The sequence below is a fragment of the Antechinus flavipes genome, chromosome 3 (genome assembly GCF_016432865.1).
Source record: "Antechinus flavipes isolate AdamAnt ecotype Samford, QLD, Australia chromosome 3, AdamAnt_v2, whole genome shotgun sequence".
Lineage (NCBI taxonomy): Eukaryota > Metazoa > Chordata > Mammalia > Dasyuromorphia > Dasyuridae > Antechinus > Antechinus flavipes.
The window spans coordinates 153,779,790-153,807,271 of NC_067400.1; the positions used below are offsets into that span (position 1 = coordinate 153,779,790).

At 33.4% G+C, this 27,482-nt stretch overlaps 1 protein-coding gene across 1 annotated transcript in view; it reads left to right on the forward strand.

Annotated features, from left to right (window-relative positions):
* Positions 1 to 267: 267 nt before the first annotated feature.
* PCCA (propionyl-CoA carboxylase subunit alpha) overlaps positions 268 to 27,482 on the forward strand; it is a 459,620-nt gene continuing 432,405 nt past the window's right edge. The window contains exons 1-2 of the mRNA XM_051984074.1: positions 268 to 416; positions 9,824 to 9,901. Coding sequence (XP_051840034.1) covers positions 312 to 416; positions 9,824 to 9,901 — 183 coding nt within the window. The 5' untranslated portion in view covers positions 268 to 311. The remainder of the gene's footprint in view (positions 417 to 9,823; positions 9,902 to 27,482) is intronic.

Here is a 27,482-nt window from a genome sequence, read left to right on the forward strand (position 1 = left end):
GGCTTCTAATTTGGCTGTCTCCGGCTGCCAAGCCCCGTACACACTACACGCTCGCAGAGAATTCGCCAACTCCACAACGTCTCCTCCCCCGCCGGCTCCCCGGGAATTGCCAACAGGCGCGAGCCCCCGCCCCTCTCCTCCCTACCCCTCCTTTTCCTCCTCCCCCAGCGAGAAGGAGGTGGGGAGGAGGAGGGCCCCCCCCGGCTGTCTATCCCTCCTTGTGATTGGCCGATGCCCAGGCGCTCCCCCTTCTCCGCCCCCTTCGCCCGAGGTTAGAGGTCAGCTCGGGGAGCCGTCCCAAAGTAGCGGCCATGGCGGGACTGTGTGCTGGGGCTGGGGCTTTGGTAGCTGCGGGGCGGCGGAGCGGGCAGTCCCCGCAGCTGTTCGTGCGGAGTGCAGCGTTGTGGACCCCGAAGGTGAGGAGCTGCGGGGCCTTCCTTCGGCTTTTGGGCTTTGCCATCCTGCTTCCGGGCTCTTAGCACCCTGAGGGGAGGGGGGGGGTCTGGTCCTTCCTCCTCTCTCAGGGTTCCCCTCCTCTCCCCTCCCCGCCCCCTCCGGCTAACTTTGTCCCCCCTCGAGACCCTTATAGATCTGACGTCGCCTTTCCCCTCCCCCTCTCCTTGTTTTTGCTTCTGGGATGTGGGGAGACGGGTGCCAGCCCAGTTTACCCCGTTGGTGTTTGCACAAAAGACACACGTGTGTGCGTGTGCGTGTGCGTGAGTGTGTGTATGTGTATGTGTGTATGCGCTCGCAGCTTTATACACAGTCCTGTATCACCTCATTGCCGCTGCTCCCATAGAGGTCTATGCTTGAAGGGCCGACAGAAGGAATTACATAGGTGGTATTTACCTTGGCAAACCTTACACCTGAAATACAGTGCCACTGAAACTAACTTCTTGGGTTTCTTTTATACTTTTAAATGTTGTGTCATTGTGGTGCAACCGAATTTAGAGGTATTTTCTCCGGATTAGTTTGTGAGTCCTTGTTAGGTTTTCATTTCCATTTAATGTCGAACAGGTGAGGTAAAGTAAGTAATAAAGGTTAGAAAATTAGGTGAGAGTTGTTGATTTATCTTTTGGAAAATGTGTACAGCCTTGATTCAAGTACCACTGATAAAGCCAATTTGTATTGTTTCCAACTCCAGGGTATATATGGAGTGTTTTTTTTTTTTTTTTTTTTCCAATCATTTCCTTTCTCTTTCCTCCTCTAGTATTAATGCCCAATTTTTGAAGTTTCTAGATTGTGTTCTAGACGTTCTAGATTTAAGCTTAAGAATTATGTCATAGGTTTCTTTGCAGCCTTTAAGAGTTTGATTTTTGACAGGGTTTTTTTTTTTTTAAATTAAAAGAAATGAAATCTTTTTATTGGGTCGGTGGTATTACACCTTAGGCTAGATGAATTTAAACTTACACTGCATTAACAGAAATAAAGGAAAGTCTCCAGAAAAGGAGACTTACTTGTTTTACTATACACAAAACTGATCTGCTTACATCTGAAGTATTATGTATGGTTTGCAGTGCTAAATTTTAGAGAAATGCTAGTAAAATTGGAGTGTCTAGAGTCTAAAGAATTTGACTTTTGGGATAGTAAGGAGTCTGGGAGTCATGTCATAAGGAATTAGTCAAGGAACTAGGGCAATTTTAAGGTGGAAAAAGGAAAGGTGGAAGAACGAGCTTATAGTTTTCTTCAAGTATTTTAAGGACTGAATATTTGAAGGTGGAAGAATAATTTTATTTGTTCTTTGTCTCAGTGAGCAGAACTGCAAATAGAAAAACTCAAGAGCTGACCAAAACTAGAAAATACTCTTAGTTAGGGACAGGTGACCTTTAAGATGTTTTCCAAGATAGATTCTGAATTGGTGAAATATGTACTAAGAATTAACTCCAAAATTAACATGTTTTTAGTAATATCCACCAGCCACGGAACATTATTGGGCATTTGCGGTGAGCCAGATCCTGTGGTAAGCCCTAGAGATACAAAAAGAGGCAAAAATCAGTGCTTGCTCTTGAGTTAGTTGCTCACAGTCTAACTGGAGAGGTACAAACAAGCTATATGCACAGTATAAATCGGAATTGATTAGGAGAAGTAAAGGACTTAAAGGAAGGGAGGGAAGTCACTAAGTGAAGGTAAGATAGAAGAACTTTTCTTGGCATGGTTAACAGCTAAAGAAAATGCCTGGATCTGAGATAGAGTGTCCTATTTCTGCAATAACAGAGCTAGTGATAATAATAATACTTAATTACTTTGGGAGTTAGGTACAAAAAAACTGGAAAGATAGGAGGGGGCATAGCTTATATAGGGCTTTGAATGCCAAATAACATTTTGTATTTGGTATTTGATCCTGGAATTAATTGTGTGAAGAATATAGAGGGAGAATAGAAGGCCTAGGTTAAAACCCTGTTTTGTTTTTGTTATTGTTGTTGTTGTTGTTGTTGTTTGTTTAAACCTTCTTTTTAAAAGGATTTGACAAATTGTGAAGAGGTCAGTGTATTTTACTTAAGGCCAAAATAAAAATAAAGCCCTACATATATCAAAAGATTAAATACATAATAGAACTGGAGTATGGAAAATCTGAATTAATATTTTAGGATCTAAGTTGAAAACTTATTTCTGTGTTCTAATGAATTATAAAAGCTGTAGTTGTTAAACTGAGATGACAATGTTCAGTGTAGTGACAAATTAGCTGTTAGATAACAGCTGATTGGACCCTGGGAGAAAGTCAGAAAAGTCTCCTGTACTGACATGATTCTGAGTTTAATATGTGGGACTTATGGATAGAGAAGAAGAGAAAGAAAATAGATACTGTATGATTTCCTTTTTAAAAATTATTGATCTTGTCTGTTAGTCCCTAGTACTGTAATTTAAGGAGGCAATTTTAAAAGTCTTTAAGAACAGGTGTACTGACTCCTTCCTTTTTTTCATAATGATTGAAATAAGGAAATGCTTGAAAATAGTTTGTTAGACTACACAGAACTCTTAAGAATTTAGAGGGTCCTTGGATTTTTTCATGTCATACCCTATTGTCACTTATGAAAAAAGGTTAATGTGAAAACAACAAATAATCTTTTTACTGAGTTTTATAATATTGTGGTTTTTAGTTGTAGCTATATATGTTTCTTATATAAGCTTGTTCTGGAAAATTAATTCTGTTACTGCAATGGATTATCTGCCAAGTCACTTTGTGTATTTGGGTGCATGCTCTCTCTTAATTAAAGCTTTTTATTTTCAAAACATATGCATGGATAATTTTTCAACATTTATCCTTGCAAAACCTTATGTTCCAATTCCCCACTCCTCCTCTCCCTAGATGGCAAGTAACCCAATATATGTTAAACATGGTAAAAATATATGTTAAATCCAATATATGCATACATATTTATACAATTATCTTGTTGCACAAGAAAAATCGGATCCAAAAAAAATTGAGAAAAAAAATAAAATGCAAGCAACAACAAAAATTGTGAAAATGGTATGTTGTGATAAATGCTCAGTATGGGTTCTCTTTTTAACCACTCCCTCAGTTTCTGTTGTCAGCACTTCATCCTTTTCCCAATTCCTTAATGTGGATGTATTTTAAGCTGCCTTCTCTTGTCTTTCTGTACTCTACCTTGGCAATCATTCATGACTACACTTTCAGTTACCTTCTTCTTTTGTCTTTCTGCACTCTACCTTGGCAATCATTCATGACTACACACTTTCAGTTGCCATCTCTGTGCAGATGACTTTTTGGCCTTTCTTCTGAAGTCTAGATATATATCTATTTCCAAATGCCTTCAGGACCAAACTCAGCATGTCTAAAACTGAAAATTTCCTTTCCATATTTACTTCTTCAGATTTTGTTATTTTTATTCTTCTATTAACAGACATTTCAGTTTCACAACTCTTCCCTCTCCCTAACCAATTATGTCATTCAGTTACCATGTGCTAATAATATTAGTCAGTCTCTCTAAAATTTGTGTCTTTGCCCTCCAGTTCATTCCTAGTACTGCCAATGTCGTACAAGTCCTGATTACCACATAACTGATGGATTTAATGCTTTCCTGACAGATTTTCCCACCTCTTGTTTTGTTTCTCTCTGCTTTCCTATATGTTTCACTGTCAAAATTATCTTTCTATTCATACATTTCTGCTATTCTTTTGCAGAAAACTTGGGGCTGTTGCCTCTCCAGAAAAGTTCAGACTCTTTTGGTTGGCAATCAGGTTCTTCCATGATCTGTATTTACATACTTTTTGAAACTGATTATGTTTGAATTATCCAACATTATACTTAAGTCAAACTAGTTCAGTTATTTACCCCCAAATTTCCCAGATACCTTCCTTCTGACTCTGTATCCTTGTTGCCATGTCTGAAATGGGATCTCTCTTCCTATTAACTTAATTGCTGCCTGTCTTTTAAAGTCAAACTCTGATGCTTCATCCATCATGAAATCTTCCTTAATTGTCCCTGAAGTAATCCTTTCCCTTCACCTTACGCTTTGTTTTTAAAAAATTTAATTCAATTTTATTTTTTATATTAACAAATGTTTTTTCTCTCCTTCCTATCCCTTACCCCAGTAGAAAACCCCCCACAGATTCTACACCTCACATTTTCCTTGCAGACATAAAAATATATTTTATTAAATCTCAGATACACATTGTATAATATTATATATTATAATTATGTATGTCTGCATTTTATCCCTAAACCATAAGCTTCATGGATAGTAGAGGCAGCTATATTGGATATTTCACCTATTCTGTACTTTGTGTACAGTTGGATGTCTACAAAATTTTTTGTTAAATGAATGCTGTGGTAAATGTTTCATGTTACTATAATTAAAATACCATTTTAATTTTTTTCACCAATTATACAATTAATTGAATTGAAAAGATTATTTATATATTTCATTGTTATGATCTTTTGAATAACTTATTTTAACTTGATAATTTTCTTTTTTTTTCTTTTTTAAAAAAATTCATTTATTTTTTAATACACATTGTTTTATGAATCAAGTTTGAAGTGAAAAATCAGAGCAAAGGGGAAAAACCATGGGAGAGATAAAAAAACAAACAAACCCAGCAACTCAGAAAAAAGAAATGAATATAAAATGTGTTGATTTACATTGTCTCCATAGTTCTTTTTCTGGATGCAGATATCCAAATCTATTGGGACTGCTTTGGATCACTAAACCATTGAGAACAAGTCTTTCATCGTTGATTATTGCACATTCTTGCTGTTACTGTATACAATGGTTCTACTTGTTTCGCTCAGCATCAGTTTGTATAAATCTTTATAGGCCTTTCTAAAATCAGCTTGTTCATCATTTTTTATAAAACAATAATATTTCATTATTTTCATATGCCACAACTTGTTCAGTCATTCCCCAGTTAATGGGCATCTACTCATTTTCCAATTCTTTCTAATTCTTCACAAAAAGAATTTCTACAAACATTTTTGCACATGTGGATCCTTTTCCTTTTTTATGATTTCCTTGGAATACAGACCCGATAGTGGTACAGCTGGGATCAAAGGGTATACATAGTTTTTATGCACAGTTTTATAGCCCTTTTAGCATAATTCCAAATCACTTTCCAGAATGGTTGGATCAATTCACAACTCCACCAGCAATGCATTAGGGTCTGGTTTTCCCACATCCCCTCCAACATTTATCTTAATTTTTTCTATCATCTTAGCCAATCTGAGAGGTATGTAGTAGTACCTCAGCATTGTCTCAATTTGCATTCCCTAATCAATAGTGATTTAGTGCATTTTTTTATATGGCTATAGATGGCTTTAATTTCATCATCTGAAAATCACATATTCATGTTTTTTGATCATTTATCAGTTGAGGATATTTGGTAACTTTCAAAACAAATCTCAACATTGAGATTCAAAGCTAGAAAGTTTTGACCTCTTTCCCCCTTTAGGAAAACCATATGGATTTAGTTTGATAGGAAAGTTTCTCAGTTTTTTGACTATATTATCTGATCTTTAAACTTTTGGGGAGTTTTGGTGCTGACCCATTTTTCTTGGAAATTAGGGCCAGTGGACATTTTCTTTTGCTTACTTCTTATCTAAGTCAGTTAAGAAATTCTGGCATTCTAATTCTGAAATAAGTAAGTTACTCTAAAGATAAGAAAGCCAGAAGCAAGTTCCTGGCAAATGGAACTATCGAAAAGCACCTAGATTGTCATCTTCCCTTAGGCCTGAATACAAACAGCCCAGGAGCAGAATCCACTTATATCTTCCTAAGATCTTCACATTGTGCAGATTCAGCTTGGCATTATGGTCATATTTAATGAAGACTCCTAAAAGAAAATTCTTGCTGCTAAATCCCTTCATTTTGTCAAATGGTTTAACTTTGGTTCTTGTTTTCTGTATTTAAATACAAATTCCTTGAGGGCAGGGAGTATATTTCTTTTTGCTTCTATTTGTAACCTCAGCACTCTAGCACTTAGTACTATTCCTACAAAATTGTAAGCATTTAATAAATGCTTGTTTATTTGACTGTTGACTTGTTTAGAATACCACAGACTCTCAATTGCTGACAAGGTAAAATTCAGACTCTTCTACCTGGCCTTCAAAACCATCATCAGTCTCCTGATCTATATCTATTCTGCCTTATTCCTCTTCATGCAATAGAATGCTTGTTTCCTCCTGTATACTCAAATTTTTTTTTTCTTATGCTTTTTCCAGTATTATGCCTACTTTCTCTTTATTATTTAATTTAATTTTTCTTTTTGATATTAGATTTTTTTCATGTTGGTACTGGTCTTAATTGAGACAATTATTATTTGCTTAAGTTTACTTAACTTATTGAACTCATTGATCCACCTGCTTTATCCAATAGCAGGGATTACTGACTTCTCATCCTTTAAAGCTCAACATATATGTCATCTTTTCTAGGAAGTCTTTCCAGTGTGTCTCACCTAGTTAGTAATGACTTCCCCCATCCACCATTTCCAATTTTTTTTTTAAAAAGTTGCTGTACATATTTTTGTACAAATCAATGCTTTTTTCTCCTTTTTGTTAATCTCTTTGTAATACAGGCCTATTAGCGGTATCTTTGGGTCAAAGATTGTGCACAATTTTTTAGCTCTTTGGGCATAACTCCAAATTGTTCTCCAAAATGGTTGGTACATTAGTGTCCTAATTTTCCCAAATTCTTTGCAACATTTGTCATTTTCCTTTTTAGTCATCATTTCTAATTATAGGCTAAGTATTCATAAAGTCATTGAATTTTATATATAAAAGCATTCATCTTCTACTTCAACCTCTCTTATTTTACAGAGGTAGAAATTGTTTTCCTGAGAAGTTGTTAATTTTTTAGGATCATACAGTTGATTAGTGGAAAAACTGAGTTTAGAATAGATTCCCATAGTCTTATATTTACTGAGGAGGAAGGATTTACAAGATTTTACTATACCAGATACTATGCTGATATAAGTACTTTATATTTGGTTCTTACAATAACTCTGAAATAGATGTTGTACCCTATTTCACAGCTGAAGAAACCAAGCAGAAAGAAGTACTTTTAAGTAATAGCATGTTTCATTCAGAATACTGATTCTTCCTGCTTTATGTAGAAATATCTCAGATTCTCTTAAGGGGGGGATTCAAAAGTTTAGTCATATGTGGCTGTTTCACGTACGAAACTCAACATATATGTTTTGCTCAGATCATTCAGGACAGTTCCAATGAGCGTGTGATGATGAGAATCATTTACACCCAGAGAGAGAACTGGGAGTTGAGGGTGAATGACAACGTAGCATTTTCATTGTGGTTTGCTTGAATTTTATTTTCTTATTTTTTCCCTTTTTGATCTGATTTTTTTTTGTGTGTGTGTGTAGCACAATAATTGTATAAATTTGTATACATATATTGGATTCAACTTTTTTTTTAAACATGTGTAACATATATTGAATTACTAACCATTTAGGGGAGGAAGTAGGGAGGAGAGAAAAATCGAAACACAAGGTTTTTCAAGGGTCATTGTTGAAAGATTTTCCTTGTATATGTTTTAAAAAGTAAATTTAAAGAATTTAGTAACAAAAATTTGTTAAAATAATGCAATTACTAATTTACATAGAATAAAATTAAAATCACTTTGCTTTTTTCAGTGATAAAGTGAGCAGTACTGTACTGTAACTTCTTGGGCTCTCAAGTATTTGGTTCTTATTATTGTATACTTTGTGATAAATGTGCAATGATACTGTGTTAGACAACCCAAACCATAGAGATGTGTGAAAACAGTTCAGTGGAGGTTTTTGCACTTAAGGGAAGTGGGTGGGTTTTTTTTTTTTTTTAATTTAAATCTTTATCAACTGCATTACTTATTCACATCCTATTCCTTAGTGGATCTTAAAAAAAAATCTCAGTTTGTGATTTTTTTTTTTTTTTTACTTTTAATTTTGCAGATGAATTATAGTAATTGAAAGTTTTTATTTTAGTACTTTGGTTGGTTAAGATTTTTTTCACTAAAACGTTCTAGTTCATTTTCATATCATTATTTACACAAATATTAGATATTTTACCGTTAACCACTTTACAAAGCATCACAAAGAATTAAATATGGGAACATCCATATTTTTGGTAACAGCATCATCTTATTATTGAATAGTCTGAAATTCACATAAATTTCTGCTACAGTGTAAGTAGATTCTCCAGAACTTCCTGCTTTTTTTTTGTTACAAGAATCCATTTGTTTCCAATTTTTAAAAAGTCCAGCTTCACTCATAGATGATGTAAGGCTACAGTTTTTGGTGATCCTTTTGACTTCTCTTCGAAGAAGAGTGGCGTAGCGATCATACTTGTGTATGAAGGAAGAACAAAATAGCTTTGTCTCATGGGGTATATTTATTAGAAAGGGTTAAGAAAATCCAGATGAGACTTAAGGAAACTTTGAACAAAGGTGGTAGCAAAGGAAATAACAAGGAAGAAAATAGATTTGAGAGAAACTGAAAAGGCTTCCTGAAAAAGATTTGGTGAGTGTATGGGGTGGATGAAGAAGAAAAAGTCAAAAGATCACTCGGTTGTGTTTCTTTGGCTTTTAGTTAGCTAATGAATGAATACATTGGATACATTTGGGTTTTAGTTGGGATTTTACATAGCTTCCATTTGAATTCTTTGGTTCTTTGTTGTTTCTGTTAACCCATAACTTTTTTTTTTTTCTTTTTTGACTGAGGCAATTGTGGTTAAATGACTTGCCCAGAGTCACGCATCTAGGAAGCATTAAGAGATCAGGTTTGAACTCAGGTCCTCCTGACTTTAGGGTTGGTGCTCTATCTACTGCGCCACCTAGCTGCTCCCCGTAACATTATTTTAATAAATATAATACCAGCCTAAAAAAAATTTACTCTAAAGTTATAAGCATGGGTCATTGGTTTACATGTACATTGGGATGTCTGTTTATGCCAGAGAGAAATAGAATAAAAGTTGTTACATTTTCACTTTTTTGTCTTTGTTAAAATAATTAAAAAAAAAAAAAACTCTTACAAGTCAGGGTTTCTTTGTATTCTACATAGTGCTGTTTTCCATGATTCTGAAAATATTGTTGCTCTTCATGATTGTGAGAGGCTGAATAGTAGTATTTTCGTCAAATCTCACTTATGTGTTTCATTTTAACAGATTGCTGATTTTTATGTATATCCTGACTTCAGTAGAAGCAGTTTATATATCATGAATAGTTATGATGCTTTTTATAACTTATATGTAGTGGAAATTCACATGATGACATTTTGTAGTTGCAGTAATTTTAATAGAGAGTCTTATAAAAATTGTTTTTTTTTTTTAACTTATCCATTTAAGCATTTACATTTTCTCATTTCCCTGTTTCTTATTCAGTCTGTTTTACACCAATCAAGGCACCGATTGAGGACTTCTCATAGTCTGTCATCAGTACGAAATGATCTTAATGAAAAGGTAAAGAATATTACCTCTTTAAAATATATTGTATTACTGACTAAACAGTTTTCTTTCTCTTTACTTGGCTATGTATCTAAATTGCAAAGTTTGCATGGCATTTGTAAAATAAGTTTAATCGTTTATTGTGAAGTTTATTTTGCTAATTCCCTAATTTTATATTCACTATAGTGACATTAATGAAAATGAAAAATATTTCATATATTTTGGATTTTTTTCTTTAGAATTTTTTTTCATTTTAGACAAAATAATCTCATGAAGAGATGTCAAAGTATAGGAAAGAAAGGACAATACAATTTAGGAAAAATTATGAAATAAATAAAAAGGCAACAACAATACAATAAAAATCTATTGGACAAGCTAGTTAGTTATAGTCATGTAAATATCTCTTTATAAGTAAAATGAAGGAGTTATGATGAGTACTAGATTGGGAGAGCAGTTAGGAATGTGAAAAACTTAGGAAGGCATTCTTGTTATCAAAAAAGGAACTTTAATTCATGAAAGCGCTGGGACAGACCAAAATATTGTGGGAATAATTTATGAGCTGGAAACTGGGAAGGAAAAGGGAAGCAAGGGTGAGCTTTAGAGAATCAGACCAGAGGATCCTGGTCAGGGCAAACTAGAATGTGTATTATGTCTGCCACATAATGAGAGTCAAAAAACAAGGATATGCTAATGTAATGAGGGTATCTTTGATAAGAAGGTTACTATCAGAAAAAAGTAGCCTCTAGTGTACTTGGCTCTGGAGAAAGGAAAATCCCTTAACCAAAAGGTCTTTGATGATTGGTTGGAAGTTTGATAATAGGGTTCAAGACACTCTTTCTTGACCAGGTGTAAAATAGCAGCTCAGAGTTTTGAGTGATATCGCTGACATTCTTGAACAGTAGCTTAGTGGAATAAAGATACCAAGTCCAACTCCCTTTGTTTCACACATTCTCCAAGGTTATGCCCACATCACTCTCAATAGCTACATTCCTAAGATGATATCATTCTCAAGCACTGATGGCTTTGAGGCTTCTTGAAAAGTATTGGGGTCTCTACCACTACTGGGGTTTCTACTAATACATTGTTCCCAAGGGTTGCATTATACCACTTAGACTATATCCTCCCCATTATACTTATCCCCTAACCTCGTTGAAAAATAGAATTCACTGATATGAAACTTTTATCATAAATATGTAGTCCAGGGAAACAAATTTTAACATTAGCCATGTCTCTTTATTCTCTTGCATGCTAAATTTTTTTTTTTTTTTTTTTTTTTTTTTTTGGCTGAGGCAATTAGGGTTAAGTGACTTGCCCAGAGTCACACAGCTAGGATGTGTTAAGTGTCTGAGGTCAGATTTGAACTCGTCTTCCTGACTTCAGGGCTGGTGCTCTATCCACTGTACCACCTAGCTGACCCTCTTCTGCATGTTAATTTAATTACCTCTATAATAGGAGATAAGGGTTTCATCATTAGATTTCTGTACTCATGCTTTTATTCTTGAATTGATCATTTTAAAGTGTTTTAGAATTGTTTTTCTCTATGATACTGTGATTTTATAAATTATCCTAGTTCTGCTAACTTTGTATGAATTTAATAGTCTATTTGGGCATTTATTAAAGTATAATATTATTCCATTACATTTATTCACCTTAATTTCTTAAGGCATTCCTAGTAGGAACAAACAACTTTATTTTCCAATTTTTGTTTGTCATCATATGCTGCAAATTTTTTTGTGCATGAATCTTTTCCTCTTTGATGTCTTTGAAGCTTAAGTCTTATAATGGTGTGGTTGGTTCAAAGTAACTTTGGGTATAATTTCAAATTGCCCTCTAAAGTAGTTGTTCCTAGTTTACAATTCACCAATAGTATACCAGTGTGCCTCTTTGCTTATAACATCTCTACTGTTAGTTTGTTTATAGTTTATTACCAACAAAATGAAGAATTGAGTTTTATTACTGTGCTTCAATTAAATATTTTATTAGAATGACATGTTTTTTTTTTTTTAACTGAAAATTCAATTTACTAGACTTTTTTTTTTAATTGAAGAGAAGAAGGTGTTTGGTATTGAGTTAAAACTATCTTATGCTTTAACTATCTTTTTAAAACAATTTAAATTAACGTTGTATTTGTTGAAAACTTATGTTGAAGATAACATACTTGATTCATCTGACTTAGTAAACATAGAAAATATATTAGGTTTTTAGGCTTTCTAAATCTGCCTCAGAGCTCCATCAATTCATCTTCAATTTCTTTTTATATGGTTCTTAGTATGAACTATGTTCTTTAGGTTTTACTTTTTTCATTTGCCATTATTTGTGAAAGTCTATATCTCTTTATATTTCTCATTTGTTTCTACTTTTCAATACCTCAGCTTGGCTGACTTTTAGCAATTCTTCCCTTGTTCTTCTGGTTTTGCTTTTTTTACTTGGCATTATTTTGTGGAAGTCTAGATCTCTTTATTGTAATGTTGTGGTTTGCTTTCTGGAGGTCTTGGGACCAGCCTTGTTTTAGCGGAGTAATTGCCACAAGAATAGTCAGGGATAAAGTCCAAAGTCTTTATTATCTCCTTCACAGTCTGTCTCTTTCCCCTGGGGCCAGGTTAGCTTTCTGGAGGCCTTCTGGAAAGTGTCTTGGTTTCAGTGGAGGAATGCAGGAGAGCCACCAGAGACTGGTCAAGTCTTCTCTCTTAGAGTGTAGGAGGTAGAAGAGCCACCCGGAGGTTCTCTGTCTTGAAATCTGTCCCTGGCTAAGTTTGTCCCCAGTTTATATAGTCTGTTACAATTACATCATTACAAATATTGAGTATAAACCAATCATCATATCACTAGGGAACCATTATTTGTTGTAAGATTAAATCAGTCATACTGAGCTAGAGAACTCACATGCTAAACCTAGAAAACCATTGTCTTATCAATTCCATTGAGTTAATACTTTGTTGTAAGATTAAATCAGTCACACCGAGTTCCTTCCCTTTACATTTTATATTCCTCTTACTTGCCTATCTTTCAATACTTCAATTTAGCTGATTTTACCAATTCTTCCTCTGTTTTTACTATACTCTGAATAAATCAAGTAAAGACCTTGTCTAGTCATATTATATAGACTATGTCATTATGTTCTCATAACTAATTCTATTAGATAGTACTTAAAAGATTGAAAATTAGGGGATTCTGGGAAGATAGTAGAATAGATTAGAAAATTCCAAACTCTCCAGATTTCCTCCAAAAAAGACTACATACCACCTCAGAGTGAATCTAAAGAGGCAAAAATAAACAGGAACTGGGGCAGAACAGTGGTCCTTCTGAGATAAGTGGAGAAGACTGGAGGAAAGAGCCCAGGACAGAGGTTTGGTCTGACTTAAATACAGATACCTCCAAGATTATCTCCTCAGTAAAGTGTAAAAGAGTTAAGGCTATCTCTGTTGAAATAACAAGCCTCAACCACAGAAATTCTCACTTCATTTATCATATGGGGAGCCAAATATCTGAGTAGGAAAAGATTGAAGTCTGCTACTGCTTAGTCTGCTACTAAGGGACAACAGAACCAGCTGTGCTGCCTAGTTGTGGTCCTGGGTTGTGGCTGAAGGCAAGAAGAAACTAGGTGAGTTGTCTAAGCAATGGTGCCAGGATATTTATAGGAGAGCAGAGTTCTTAGATTCAGTTCTAGGCTAGAAGGGATAACTAAAGGTTATAGCCACTGGAAAGTCCTTGGGAGCAAGAACATTTCCAGCATATTTTTCTGGGAAGCCCTAGTTGTGGTTTGAAGGGGAAAAGGAGTGAAGAGATTGGGCCCTGGACAAAATTCAAAAGAGATAATAGTAAGAAGGACCTAAGGTCTGTTGTACTACAATCTAGGACTAGAAGTGATTATAATAACAAGCTGCTAAAAAAAAATCCAAACCAAAACAACAGCAACAAAAAAAACCCAGCCCAACAAAATAAAAATGAGGAAACAAAAGAGAAACAACTCAATCATAAGCTGCTACTATGGGAATACAGAAGAGGTATTTCAGAGGAGGAAACTGAAAAAGCTTCTTCTCCAAAGAGGAACATTAAATAGTTACTTCTTTAAAAAGAGGAATTAGAGGACTTACAAATCAAATAAGAGAGATTGAGTAAGAATTAGAAAAGAAAAAGCAATCCAAGAAAACCAAGAAAATTATGAAAAAAAAGTCATCCAACTTGAAAAAGATTCAGAATCTTTTTATTTATTTTTATCTTATTATAGTTTTTTATTTACAAAACCTACATGGGTAATTTTCCAACATTGATCCTTGCAAAATCTTCTGTTCCAATTTTTTTCCCCAAACATGTCAAAATATATGTTAAATCCAATATATGTATACATATTTATGCAGTTATCTTGCTGCACAAGAAAAATTGGATCTAGAAAGAAAAAAAAACTCAAGAAGGAAAACAAAAATGCAAGCAAACAATAACAGAGAATGAAAATGCTATGTTGGGGTCCACACTCAGTTCCCATCATCCTCTCTCTGGGTATAGATGGCTCTCTGGCTCTCTTCATGACTGAACAATTGGAACTGGCTTGAATCAGCTCATTGTTGAAGAGAGCTACATCTATCACAATCTTGTTGTTGCCATGGACAAATTTCCTAGTACTGCTCATTTCACTTAGCATCAATTCAAGTCTCTCCAGACCTCTCTGAATCATCCTGTTGTTCATTTCTTACAGAACAATAATATTCCATAACATTCATATACCATAACTTATTCAGCCATTCTCTAATTGATGGGCATCCACTCAGTTTCCAATTTCTATAAAAAGGGCTGCCACAAACATTTTTGCACATGTGGGCCCCTTTCCCTCCTTTAAAATCTCTTTGGGATATAGGCCCCATAGAAACACTGCTGTGACAAAGGATATGCACAGTTTGATAGCCTCTTGGGCCCGCCCAGAATGGTTGGATCCATTCACGGTTCCACCAACAATGTATCATTGTCCCAGTTTTCCCACATCTCCAACATTCCTCACTATTTTTTCCTGTCATCTTAGCAAATCTGAGAGGTGTGTAGTGGTATCTCAGAGTTGTCTTAATTTGTATTGCTCTGATCAATAGTGATTTGGAGCACCTTTTCATGACTGGAAATAGTTAAAATTTCTTCTGAAAATTGTTCATATCCTTTGACCATTTATCAATTGGAGAATGGCTTGATTTTTTATAAAGTTGAGTCAATTATATATTTTAGAAATGAGGCCTTTTTCAAAATCTTTAAATGTAAAAATGTTTTTCCCAGTTTACTGCTTCCCTTCTAATCTTGTCTGCATTAGTTTTGTTTTAAAACTTTAAGTATTAAAAAGTTAAACTTTTTAACTTAATATATCAAATTTTTCTATTTTGTGATCAATAATGATCTCTAGTTCTTCTTTGGTCACAAATTCCTTCCTTCTCCAAAGGTCTGAGAGGTAAACTATCCTGTGTTCTTCTAATTTATGTATAATGAAGATACTGACTCTTAAGAACACAACTTGAAAAACTAGAATTGAGCAAGGGGAATTGGAATTGTAAGAGACCAAGAAAAATAAAATAAAGAAGAATAAAAAAATAGAAGATAAAGTGAAATTATCTCATAAGAACAATTAACCTGAAAAGCAGATCAAGAAAACAGAATAATTGGACTACCTGAAAGCTGTGATTAAAAAATAATTTTAATACAATGATATAAGAAATAATTAGAGAAAATTGCCCTGAAGTTTTAGAACAAGAGGAGAAAGTAGAAATAGAAGAAAAATCCACTGATCACTACTTGAAACAGATCCCAGGATGAACATCTACCGGAATACCATATATACAAGAATTTTGCCAAGTTCCAAAACCATCTTGTTAAGAGAAAATATGAACAAGAAAAAAATAACAATTCAAAGATTCTTGAACCATAGTTAGAATTACATAAGACCTAAGAGTTGCTACACTAAAAGACCACAGATCTTGGAATCCTATTGAAGAGCAAAAGAACTGGCATTGCAGCCAAAACTTTTACCCAGAAAGGTTGCGTATAATCTTGAACATAAAAAAATGTCTGATTGAGAGATTTTCAGTATTTTGTTGCAAAAAGACCAGAACTTAATAGAAAGTTTGATATAGAGAATTCAGGACAAATATAAGGCAAATGTCAAAGATTACTTCAATAAGGACAAACTGTTATTTTTTATATGCTTAGGATTGTTATTAGTAATTGGGTAGTTTGAAAGAAAGATTGGGGAAGAGCTGTGTTTGATATGGTGATTCTAAAAAGCAAAATTGTGTAGGAAAAGATAAAAAGAGCAATTATCACTTATAAATGAAGTGTAAAAGGAAGAAATGAATCAGAGGAATCAGCTTGAGGTAGAGGAATGGTAGTGCTGGAACCTTACTCATCAGATCTAGGTTAAAGAAGAACAATGTATACATTTAGAAAGATATAAAAGTCTTTTCAATTTATAGGTGTATGAAAGGATATGTAAATTCAGATTTAGGAGGAGGGGAGAAGAGGAAAAAGAAGGGACCCTTAGAGGAGTGGATAGAACAAGGAAGAGAAGTGTGAGAAGAAACGATAAGAGAGAAATTCTTTAAAAGTGTAGAATTAGGGAGGTAGTGATTAGAAGTAAACTACAGGAGGGATAAAGTAAAAAGAGAGATCGAAAAGGATAATAGTAAAGAAAACTAGGATAGAGAGAAATATACAAATTGTAATTATTATTTTGAATGTGAGTGGGATGAATTCATCCATAAAATAGAAGCAAATAGCAGAATGGTTTAAAAATTAGAATCTGATAATATGCTGGTTATGAGACACATTTAAAAATGAGGGCTATAGACAGATATACAAATTAAGGGCTGGAGTAGAATGTATTATGCCTCATTCAATGCAAAAAAAAAAAAAAAAAAGCAAAGGCAGTAATTATATCAGACAAATCCAAAGCTAGATTTAATTAAGCTATAAGCAGGGAAATTATATTATGGTAAAACGTTCCATAGATTTTGAAGCAATTTCAATACTAAATATATTCATCAAATATCATCTACATTTTATGAATTACTGGTGAAAATGGTATTATTTAATATGGTGGGACTTTAATCTTCCCCTCTTAGCACTAGACAAATTAACCAAAAAGATCAATAATAAAGAAATTTAAGGAAGTGAATAGAGTTTTAGATAAGCTAGATATGATAGTTATGCCACTGTTTTCAGTTTGCATAATTATCCTGACCCAGTCCTGACTCATTCTCTGCTTCAGCTCAAAGCTCAGTCCTGCAAAACCTCTCCTCCCTCTTTATCAGAATATTTGATAAGGATAAAAGATCTTATGTTTTAGAATATCAGAATGCCTCTCCCCATCCCAAGCTACCAGAATGGCAGATACCATCTTATTAAGATGCCTCTCCCCATCTCCGGGGTGCCTCTCCTCATTTCTCCCCTCATTTCTCCCCTCATTTCCCCTCATCCTGTCAGAACCCGATTGTCAGAGTCCTCTTCTGCTCTCAGCACCCTGACTCCGTCCCTGCCTCAGTCTATCCCCTGAGTCTGAGCCATGTGAATATAGGTCATTGAGAAATTTCATTGTTTGCTGTTTTCTTGGAGACAATAGTCTTATTCAGCCCTAGGACCAAACCATGGATCCATTTGGTCCTCGTAAATCTCCCCCTTTAAATGAATTATTAAATACTCTCTAATCTCTATCTTACCTCAGTTTCTCTGGCATTACAAAAGGAATCAGAACTGAATGGAAATATAAAGGACTATATTTATAAGGCAGCCACAGAAGAGCTGATAGCTAGATGTAACTACCTTCTACCATTTAAATCTGTAGGTTGGTAATTATGTATGGCCTACAAATAATGTTATAAATATCCAAATGTGCCTTGGCAGAAAAAGTTTCCCTACCTCTGCTTTACAAAGATTGATCATATATTAGGGCATAAAAATTTTATGACTAAAAACTGAAGAATTAAATGCTTACTTCTTAGTACTATGCATTCAAATTCTATTTAATAAGGAACCATGGAAACAAAAAAACCCAATCGAACACTAAACAACTTAATCTTAAAAGAATTTATAGGTTAAAGAACAAATAGAAACAATCAATAACTTAAAGAAAATTACAATACTAAAACAACATATCAAAATCTATGGAATACAGCAAAAATAGCAATCAGAGGAAAATATGCATATCTAAAGATTATATCAATAAAAAGAACAAATTAAAAATCCCAATTAAACACTAAATTGGAAATCTTAAAAATTAAAGGTGAAATTAATAAAATTTGAGTGAATGAAAATTGTTCAATTAATAAGTTAAACTAGGGGTTGGTCTGAAAAAGTCAAACTTGATAAACTGTTGGTTAATATGATTTTAAAAAAGGGAAAAATTTCAAGTTATTAATGTCAGAAATGAAAAGAGTGAATATACCACCAAAGTAGATGAAGTCAAAGCAATTACAGGCATTGTTTTGCTCAATTATATGCCAATGAATTTAATAACTTAAGTGAAATGGAAGAATTTTTTACAAAAATAAAAACTGCCTAAATTAGCAGAAGAGCAAATAGAATATCTAATAAATCGTATTTTAGAAAAAGAAATGGAAAAGAAATCCATTTGGCCTTGGTGCCTTATGGATTTACAAATGAATTCTATCATACATTTAAAGATCAACTACTTCCAGTATTAAATATTAAAAATTAAACTATTTGGAATATAGGCAAACTCCTTTTATGAAACAAATATATTGATATCAAAACCAGTAAAAATAAAAACAGAAAAAGAATTATAGACCAATTTCATTAATGAGTATGGATACAAAAATCCCATATAAAATACTAACTAACAAATGACAATGTATTATACAAATGACAATATATGATCAAGTGGGATTCATACCAAGAAGTCAGGGAGGTTTAACATAAGGGAAACTACAGAAAAGCATTTGAAAAAAGTACAACATTCAGCGTCTTTTTTTTTTTTTTTTAATTTAAATTTTATTTTAGTTAATAATAACTTTGTATTGACAGAATCCATGCCAGGGTAATCACTCAGCATCTTTTAAAAACATGTGTTAGCATAGGTATAGATAAACTTTTCCTTAAGTTGAAAAGAATCAACTACCTAAAATCATTAGCAAACATTTTTTGTAATGGAGATAAGCTAGAAGCCTTACTGGTAAGATCAAGTGTAAAACAAGGATGCTCACTGTCGCCAATATCATTCAGCATTGTGTCGGAAATCCTAGCAGTATTAGTAAGAAAAATAAATAGGAAGAATCAGAATAGGGAATGAGATAATAAAATTATATATTTTTTGCAGATGACATGATAATATACTTAGAAAATTCTAAAGACTTAACTAAAATGTTAATTGTAATAATAATTTTAGCAAAATAGCAGGATATAAAGTAAATTCATATAAATCATCAGCATGTCTATATGTTACAAATAGGATACTGCAGGAAGAGAAAGCTAATGATATTCCATTTAAAATAACTCTAGACAGTATAAAATATTGGGAATACACTCACCAAAACAAAGCCAGGATCTGTATGAGCCAAAACATAAAAACTTTGTACACAAATAAAATAAGACATAAACAAATGGAGAAATAGTTTTCATCACTAGATGGGGACAATATAATAAAAATGATAATTTGACCAAAGTCAATCTATATATTTAATGTCATCCCAATAAAAACACCAAAGAATTATTTTATGGCCATAAAAAATATGAAAATTCATTTAGTAGAGCAAAAAGTTAAGAAGATCAAAGGAATTAATAGGAAAAAAAAAATAAGGAAAAGAGGTTTAGCAGGACCAGATCTTAACCAGATCTCTACAGGCTAAGAAATACAAAGGTACATACATGGAACAGAGTGGACATATGATCTACAATAGCAAACAGATATAATTTTACCCAGTGTTTGACAGGTATGAAGACTCAAGTTTTGGGGGTAAGAATTTATTATTTGTTAAAAATTGTTGAGAAGGGGGAGGATTCTGGGAAGATGGTGAAGTAGGTTGGTAAATTTTACGCTCTCCCAATTTTCTTCACAAATAAAACAGATTTCTACCTCAAGGCAAATTTAGACTGATGAAAAATCAAGACGACTTGGGGCAGAACTGGAGATAAAACTGAGAGAAGATCTGAAGAAAGATCCTGGGCTGGGATTTATCCTGTCTGAAGTGCAAACACCTCCTCTGCAGAAACATCAAGTGGGGACCCCTTGGGCTAGGTTGGTGTAGATGGGTGTACTTGGAGCCTCCCAGGGAACCACAGAGGCTTTCTTTCACCTCCCAGATTATTTGTTGAGGGATCTGAGTTCAGAAAGATGAAGTGAACCTCAGCTGATTGGGAATGCCTGGCCCCTTTTTATTAGAAGGAATTGGCACCCGCTGAGGACAGAATACTGCTGACTTTTGGGCATTTGTAGGAGGGTGTAACTCTTGGAGATTTGTGGTCAGAGTAGAGAACTGAAAGGAAGCTTGAGATACTGTCCCCCCACCCCAGGGTTAAAGGTGCTTACACTAGTACCTGTTCTTAAAAAATATGAACCCCACCATTGAAATATATTATGGCAACAGGGAAAACCAGGCTTCATCTTCAGAGGAAGACATTTTAACAAAAAAAAAAAAAAGCTTCTACCCCAAAAAGAGAATTTATAGAAGAACTCAAAAAAATATTTAAAAATCAAATGAGAGACATTGAGGAAAAACTAAAAAAGAAAAAAAAAATCATCCAATAAAAACAAGATTATGAAAAAAAAGTTAACCAACAAGAAAATAAGGTATGAGTCTCAAAGATGAAAATAATGCTTTTAAAAGTAGAATTGGGCATGGGGAAGCCAGTGAAGCTATGAGAGACCAAGAAATAACAATACAGATTATAAAGAATGAGAAAATAGAACAGAATGTAAAAGATAAGAAAAACAGCAGACCTGGAGAACAAATCAAGAAGAGATTATAATTGTACTGCCAGAAAGTTGTGACCAAAAAGAGAACCTTGGCACAATAATGCAGGAAATAATCCAAGAAAATTGTCTTGGAGTGATAAGAGTGTGAGGGGAAAGTAGAAATAGAAAAAATCTACCTATCACCATCTCAAAGAGATCCTTTGGGGAAAATGCATAGGAATATTGCCAAATTTTGAAACCCCAAGATCAGAGAGAAATTTTTGCAAGAAACAAACAAAAAAAATCAAATATGCTGAAGCTACAGTTAGAATGGTATAAGACTTATCAGCATTCACAATAAAGGACTATAGATTGTGAAATCATGTCTACTAATAATTAATAGAACTAGGCCTGTGGCTAAAAGTGTCATATCCAGAAAAATTATTTATAATTTTGAATGAGAAAAAAATGGACATTCAATAAACTTGCAGACTTTCAGAACTTTCTATCAACCAAATGTGAACTTAAAAACTTTAACATGGGAGCCAATATCAGAGGTCATTTTTAAGGAACTCAACATGGACAAATGCTTTAAAAGTGTACAAATTGTATACTTTAACATATTTAACATGTATTGGTCAACCTGCCATCTGGGGGAGGGAGTTGGGGAAAGGAGGGGAAAAATTGGAACAAAAGGTTTGGCAATTGTCAATGTTATAAAATTACTTATGCATATAGCTTCTAAATAAAAAGCTATTTTAAAAAAAGAAAGAAATCTGTCTATGCATATATTTTAAAAATAAAAAAGTTTTTTAAAAAAAGAAAAAATGTACAAATTGTTTACTTTTTTTCATTTTACATAGGAAATGTATACTATATATTTAAGATTCACCTCAACAATAGGGTAACTCAAAAGAAAAAGTGGCAGTTAAGGTAAAAATAAAAATCATACAAATGAGGTGCTGAGGAAGAATAGATGCAGAGCCATTAGAGGGGTAAGGAGGGGTCATAGTTCTAAAAACCTACTCACATTGGGAATGTGTTCAATTGGCAACATTGCATACACACACACACACACACACACACACACACACACACACACACAAAAGAAATAAAGGGGGAGGGATGGATGGATGGGGAAGCAAAGGGTAAAGAAAGAAGACAAGGAAGAGATCCTTGAGTAGGAGAAGGTTAAGTAATTGCAAGCCAAATTATGGAATTTAAAGTCAGCAGGGATAGGTATATATGTGTATGGTGTGTGTGAGTGTGTGTATGTATGTATATATCTACATATGTATACATAAATATATCTTTTCTTAACTGTGGCTTGTTGGAATTGGAGAGGGGAGTTAGGGTGGGGGAGAATAAAAAAGGTGCCTAGCAGAGAAATGAAGAAAAGAAAAAATGGACATTTTGCAAATATAATTTTTTCTTTATAAAATAAATAAATATATATTCACGCACATGTGTACTTTATTGATCTGGTAATTTGTTAAATATTTTGAATCATCCCTGATGTTTTGCTGGACATATGATAATGTTCTCTTTTGTTTGCTTTAAAAGAAAAACAAAAAACATTGAGAAAACTAGGAAGCATTCTGGCAGAAATTGGGCAGAGACCAGTGCCTAGTTAAGGTCAAAATGGTTACAAGATTTAGATAAAAAAGAGATACTACAAGAAAATTTAAAGAACATATAACGTGTTATGTGTTAGACTTGGTGATAAGTAAGCAATTTATGAACAAACGAGATAGTGTTATGAGAGATAAAATGAATAATTTTGATTACATTAAATTAAAAAAAAATGTCCAAAGAAAACAAATATTGCCAGGATCAGAAAAAAAAGCAGAAAAATGAGAGGGATATTTATAGTCAGTTCTGTAAAATCATAGTCAGCTATGTAAAAAACTTTGTCAAATTTGTAAGAATGCAAGTCATTTCCCAATTGATAAATGGTTAAAGAATTTGAGCAAAATCAAAACAATTTAAAGTCATATTAAAAATGCTCTATTGTTAAGAGAAATGCAAATTAAAACAATCTTAAGATATCATATTATACCTAATAGGCTAAAATGATTGAAAAGAAAAGTGACAAATGAATGTTGGAGGAAATGTGGGAAAATTGAGACTTCAATTCATTGTTGGTGGATCTATGAACCAATCCAAATATTTTGGAGAGAGATTTGGAATTATGCCTGAAGAAGTAATAAATTGCCTATATCCTTTAATCCAGCTATACGATTATTAGGTCTGTTTCCCAAAAGAATTGGAGAAAATGGAAACATAAAATGTTTATGTACTTCTCTTTGTGGTGGCAGAGAACTGGAAATTGTGGGGTTGCCTATTGGCAAATGACTAAACAAATTGTGGTACATGTTGATGATAGAATATTACTGTACTATAAGAAATGATGAGTGATTCAATGATTTTAGAAAAGCAGGGAGATACCTCCATAAAATAATAAAGTGCAAAATGACTATTCCAAATACCCAAATTAATCCTAAAGATCTTGTGAAACAAAATGCTGTTTGAATCCAGAAAAGAGTATTATTGCTGTGGTATAGGGAATGGTGAACTAATTGTTTTAGAAAAACATGTAAAGACTTGGACTTACAAAAGAAGAAGCTATCTACCTTCAGAGAAATAAATGATAGTAGGAAATAAGCACAGTATGGTCTTACATAAATGTGATGAGTGTATATGTATGTTGTGTTATGTGCTTTTTATTTCTTAGTTTATTATTTTTTAACACTTATTAAAAATTTTTTTAAAATTCCAAATTCTTTCTCTCTCATCCTTTCTTCACCCATTGTGAAGGCAAGGAATGGAAACTTTTTTTTTTAATATATTTTTTTTTATTTATAGCTTTTTATTTACAAGATATATGCATGGGTAATTTTTCAGTATTGACATTTGCAAAACTTTTTGTTCCAATTTTTCCCTTCCTTCTCCCCACACTCTCCCACAGATGGCAGGTAGACCAATATATGTTAAATATGTTAAAGTATATGTTAAATATAAGTATGTATACATGTCCATACAATTTTGCTGCACAAGAAGAATCAGACTTTGAAATTATGTACAATTAACCTGTGAAGGAAATAAAAAATGCAGGTGGATAAAAATATAGGGATTTGGAATTCTATATAGTAATCCACACTCATTTCCCATAGTTCTTTCCCTGGGTGTAGATGACTGTCTTCATTACTAAACAATTGGAACTGATTTGGATCATCTCATTGTTGAAGAGGGCCACGTCCATCAGAATTGATCATTATATAGTATTGTTGTTGAAGTATATAATGATCTCTTGGTCCTGTTCATTTCACTTAGCATCAGTTCATGTAAGTCTCTCCAGGCCTTTCTGAAATGATCCTGCTGGTCATTTCTTACAGAACAATAATATTCTGTAACATTCATATACCACAATTTATTCAGCCATTCTCCAATTGGTGGGCATCTACTCAGGGAAACTCTCTCTTAATCTCATTTCTTTTTCTCCTCTAATTTTTAATCTAGTTAGTTTATGGAACTATTTTCTTCAAAATCCCAAATGTTACATTGAGAATTTCCACAAAAGTTTTCTACATTTACATTAGCACCAACTCTTAACTTTTTCCTGTCCTCACCTTATTTTACCATTACTTTATAATGCATGTTCCCATTAGAAAATAAATTTCTCTAGGCCTGGGATTGTTGGTTTCATTTTTGTCTTTCTATCATCTAGACTCTGATGAGTCTAAATGAATTGTACATAGTAGATGTTGTCATGATTGGATTTTAACAAAAGGGTCAAATGAGGCAGATCTTTGCATAAGGTAGCATTTATTAGCAAGGACATGTTACCTATCAATCATTGGATCAGAGCTTACCTCTAGTATTCTCTCTAAAATGTAATGTTCTCTGTTGAGGTTTTCTTGGGGACTCTGGAGGCAGCCTTCGTTACAGTTCAGTAATCTCCACAAGTACAGCCAGGTGTTAAAGTTCAAATCCTTTATTATCTCTTTGAAAGTCTTGTCTCCTTTACTGGGGCCCTGTTAGCTTTCTTAGAGGTCTATATGTCTCCTTAGTTCTGAGAGCTTGAGCTCCTGTCTCCAGTCCTTTGCCTTCTCTCCAATTTCTCTGAATCTACCTAACTGAGGCTCCTAGCTTATATGCTCTATACTGAGTATAAACCAATCATTATATCACTAAGAAACCATTATTTGTTGTAGGATTAAATCAATGCTAAACTAGATTTAACTATTGTCTCCTCAATTCCACTTAGTACCTTGTTTCAAGTTCTGGCCCATAACAGCTTACCTTCATCAATACCAAAGATCTCAAGCAAAAGGAGATTCCTTTATATAAGTTTTAGGTAATATGGAACAAAGAACAAGAACGAGGTAGATGACATCATATGATTAAAGGCAGAATGATTGGTTACAAAGCTGAGAGGCAGGAAGCAACATGATTGATTGTAAATTTGGTAATGGGCTAGCAGCTTCTCTTATGAGACTAAAAAATGTTTTCTTTGATTCCACATGTAAGTTAGTAGACCAGACTTGTGGATAGCAAACCAAATATCAGTGAAGGATAACTTGGATGGAGTGAAGATATCAGGCCCAAATTCTCTTTATCTTCACACATACTGCTAAGCAGTTATATTCCTTGAGGCAAGAGAACTGGATTTTAAAACCTAACCTGTTGCAGGATAGTTGAACTCTGAATTAAATTCAAAGACAAAGAAAAAGTCACTTATGTCCCTGAACTAAGTGCAAAGACAAAAAACTGTGACATAAGCAGTTATGGGCAAAATCAATTAATTATAAATGGTATTAATAATTAGCAAATGATATAGGAGCAGTCTTAATCTCAGTGTTTAATAAATGTTTGTTGAATTGATCTTAAATGAGTCTATGGACTCATCTAACGTGCTCTTGTAGTAGGAAAGAAATTGGTGGTGCATATTTCACAATTTTGTTGTGATTTCAATTTTTACTTTTTTTTGTTAGCATAATGATTTCTAGTTGGAGCTGTAACCAATTTCTTTTTTTGTCAGTGACATTTATCTTTATTCCTTTGCCTAAAGTTATACAATTTAGTTTAATGGTAGAATGAGTTGAGCATTTGAAATCTCTTTATTTATATAGTATCATAATCCTGTATGAAATAATCTATTTAGGGTAGGAAAGTTTTGGTCAGAAGCATAACTAACATCTTTACAGAGCTACTGTAAATGTCTGTTGAGAATTTTTGGTGCTTCACCTACTTTAAAATCTATATTTATTTGTCCTTTGATCAAGGTCCCATGTGTATCATTTGAAAATTCCATAAATTTCAGAGAATGAAATAAAATTAGTTATTAACCAGTTTAAATAACATTTAATTTTATGCAGTATCAAATGTGACTGTTCTACAACGTTATAGTTTTAGAGATGCTTGGGGATGCTGAAAAGTTAAGTGGTTTTTCCCCAGGTTATTCATCCAGTAGGTATTGTTATCAAAGCTTCTATTCTGTTCCTCTTGATTCTGAGGTTGACTGTCATCTATATCCTATGGTGACTCTCTTAAATAAATTTTGTGTTTATCTAAATCTGAAGCATTGTTGCTGACAGATAGGTGTTAAAGTGAATAGGGTGCTAAGCCTGGAGTCAGAAAGACCTGAGTTCAAATGTGACTTGAGACCCTCAACTGAATGACCCCGAGAAAGCTACTTAATATAACTTTGTCTTTTTTCTCAACTGTAAAATGAAGATCATAATAACATGTACCTCACAGGATTGTTGTGAAGATCAAATGATTAGCCACTTAATAAATGCCCATTTCCTTCTTTCTTCCTTCCTCAAATTTTGCTTGTATGCTTTGATTTGGGGGAATTGACTTTAATGTTTTAAAATATAGCCTCTCTGAAATGAGTTACATATTTGTTAGAAACCTCATATCAATACAACTAAGCTTACATAATTCATTTTTAATTATAACATATCATGTCTTATATCCCTCCCTCAAAATATAACATAAGAATTCTTTTATATATTTTCTTTTCTTGATAGCATTGCAATGAGTGTGCACTCTGAATTATCTTTTAAAATTTGCATTATTTATTAAGTCTTTTGAAAAATAATATTATTATATATTAAGAAATTAATTATTTTAAATGTAAAAAAATTAAAGGTACCCATCAAGTGTGAGAGACCCAGGCTACATGTGATTGGATCTTATTATATTCATAATACCAGAAAACTGTGGCAAGAAAGTTGTGTTAGGACAATACTGGTCCTCTCATAAAATTAAATATTTCCAAGTATTGTTTTTATTTAATTTTATAAACTTTTATTGATGTCTTTAGTTTTTGTGTGACATTTATTTTTGAATATATAACTACTAGCCTACTTAATAGTTTATAAATATAGCCCTACTAGACAGCTTTCCTTTTATTAAAGATTAAAAACACCTTCCCCAAACAAATCTTGCCCAAACAAATTATAGTAAGATCTGCTTTGGTATATTCGACATTCCACAAACTTCCCTGCCTCCCTATCACAAATCTCATTTTTAAAATCTTCTCTCTCCGTTGTCTTTTGAAAACTGTTCTTATCTTTTCACCACTTATTCATTGTGGCTTGTGACAGTCATTTAGATATTTCTTATATGGGTTAATTTGCATTATTTGCTATTCGTATTTTTCCTAATCTTTCAATTATTTTTTACATTTGTTGTCATATATGAATTTTTAAA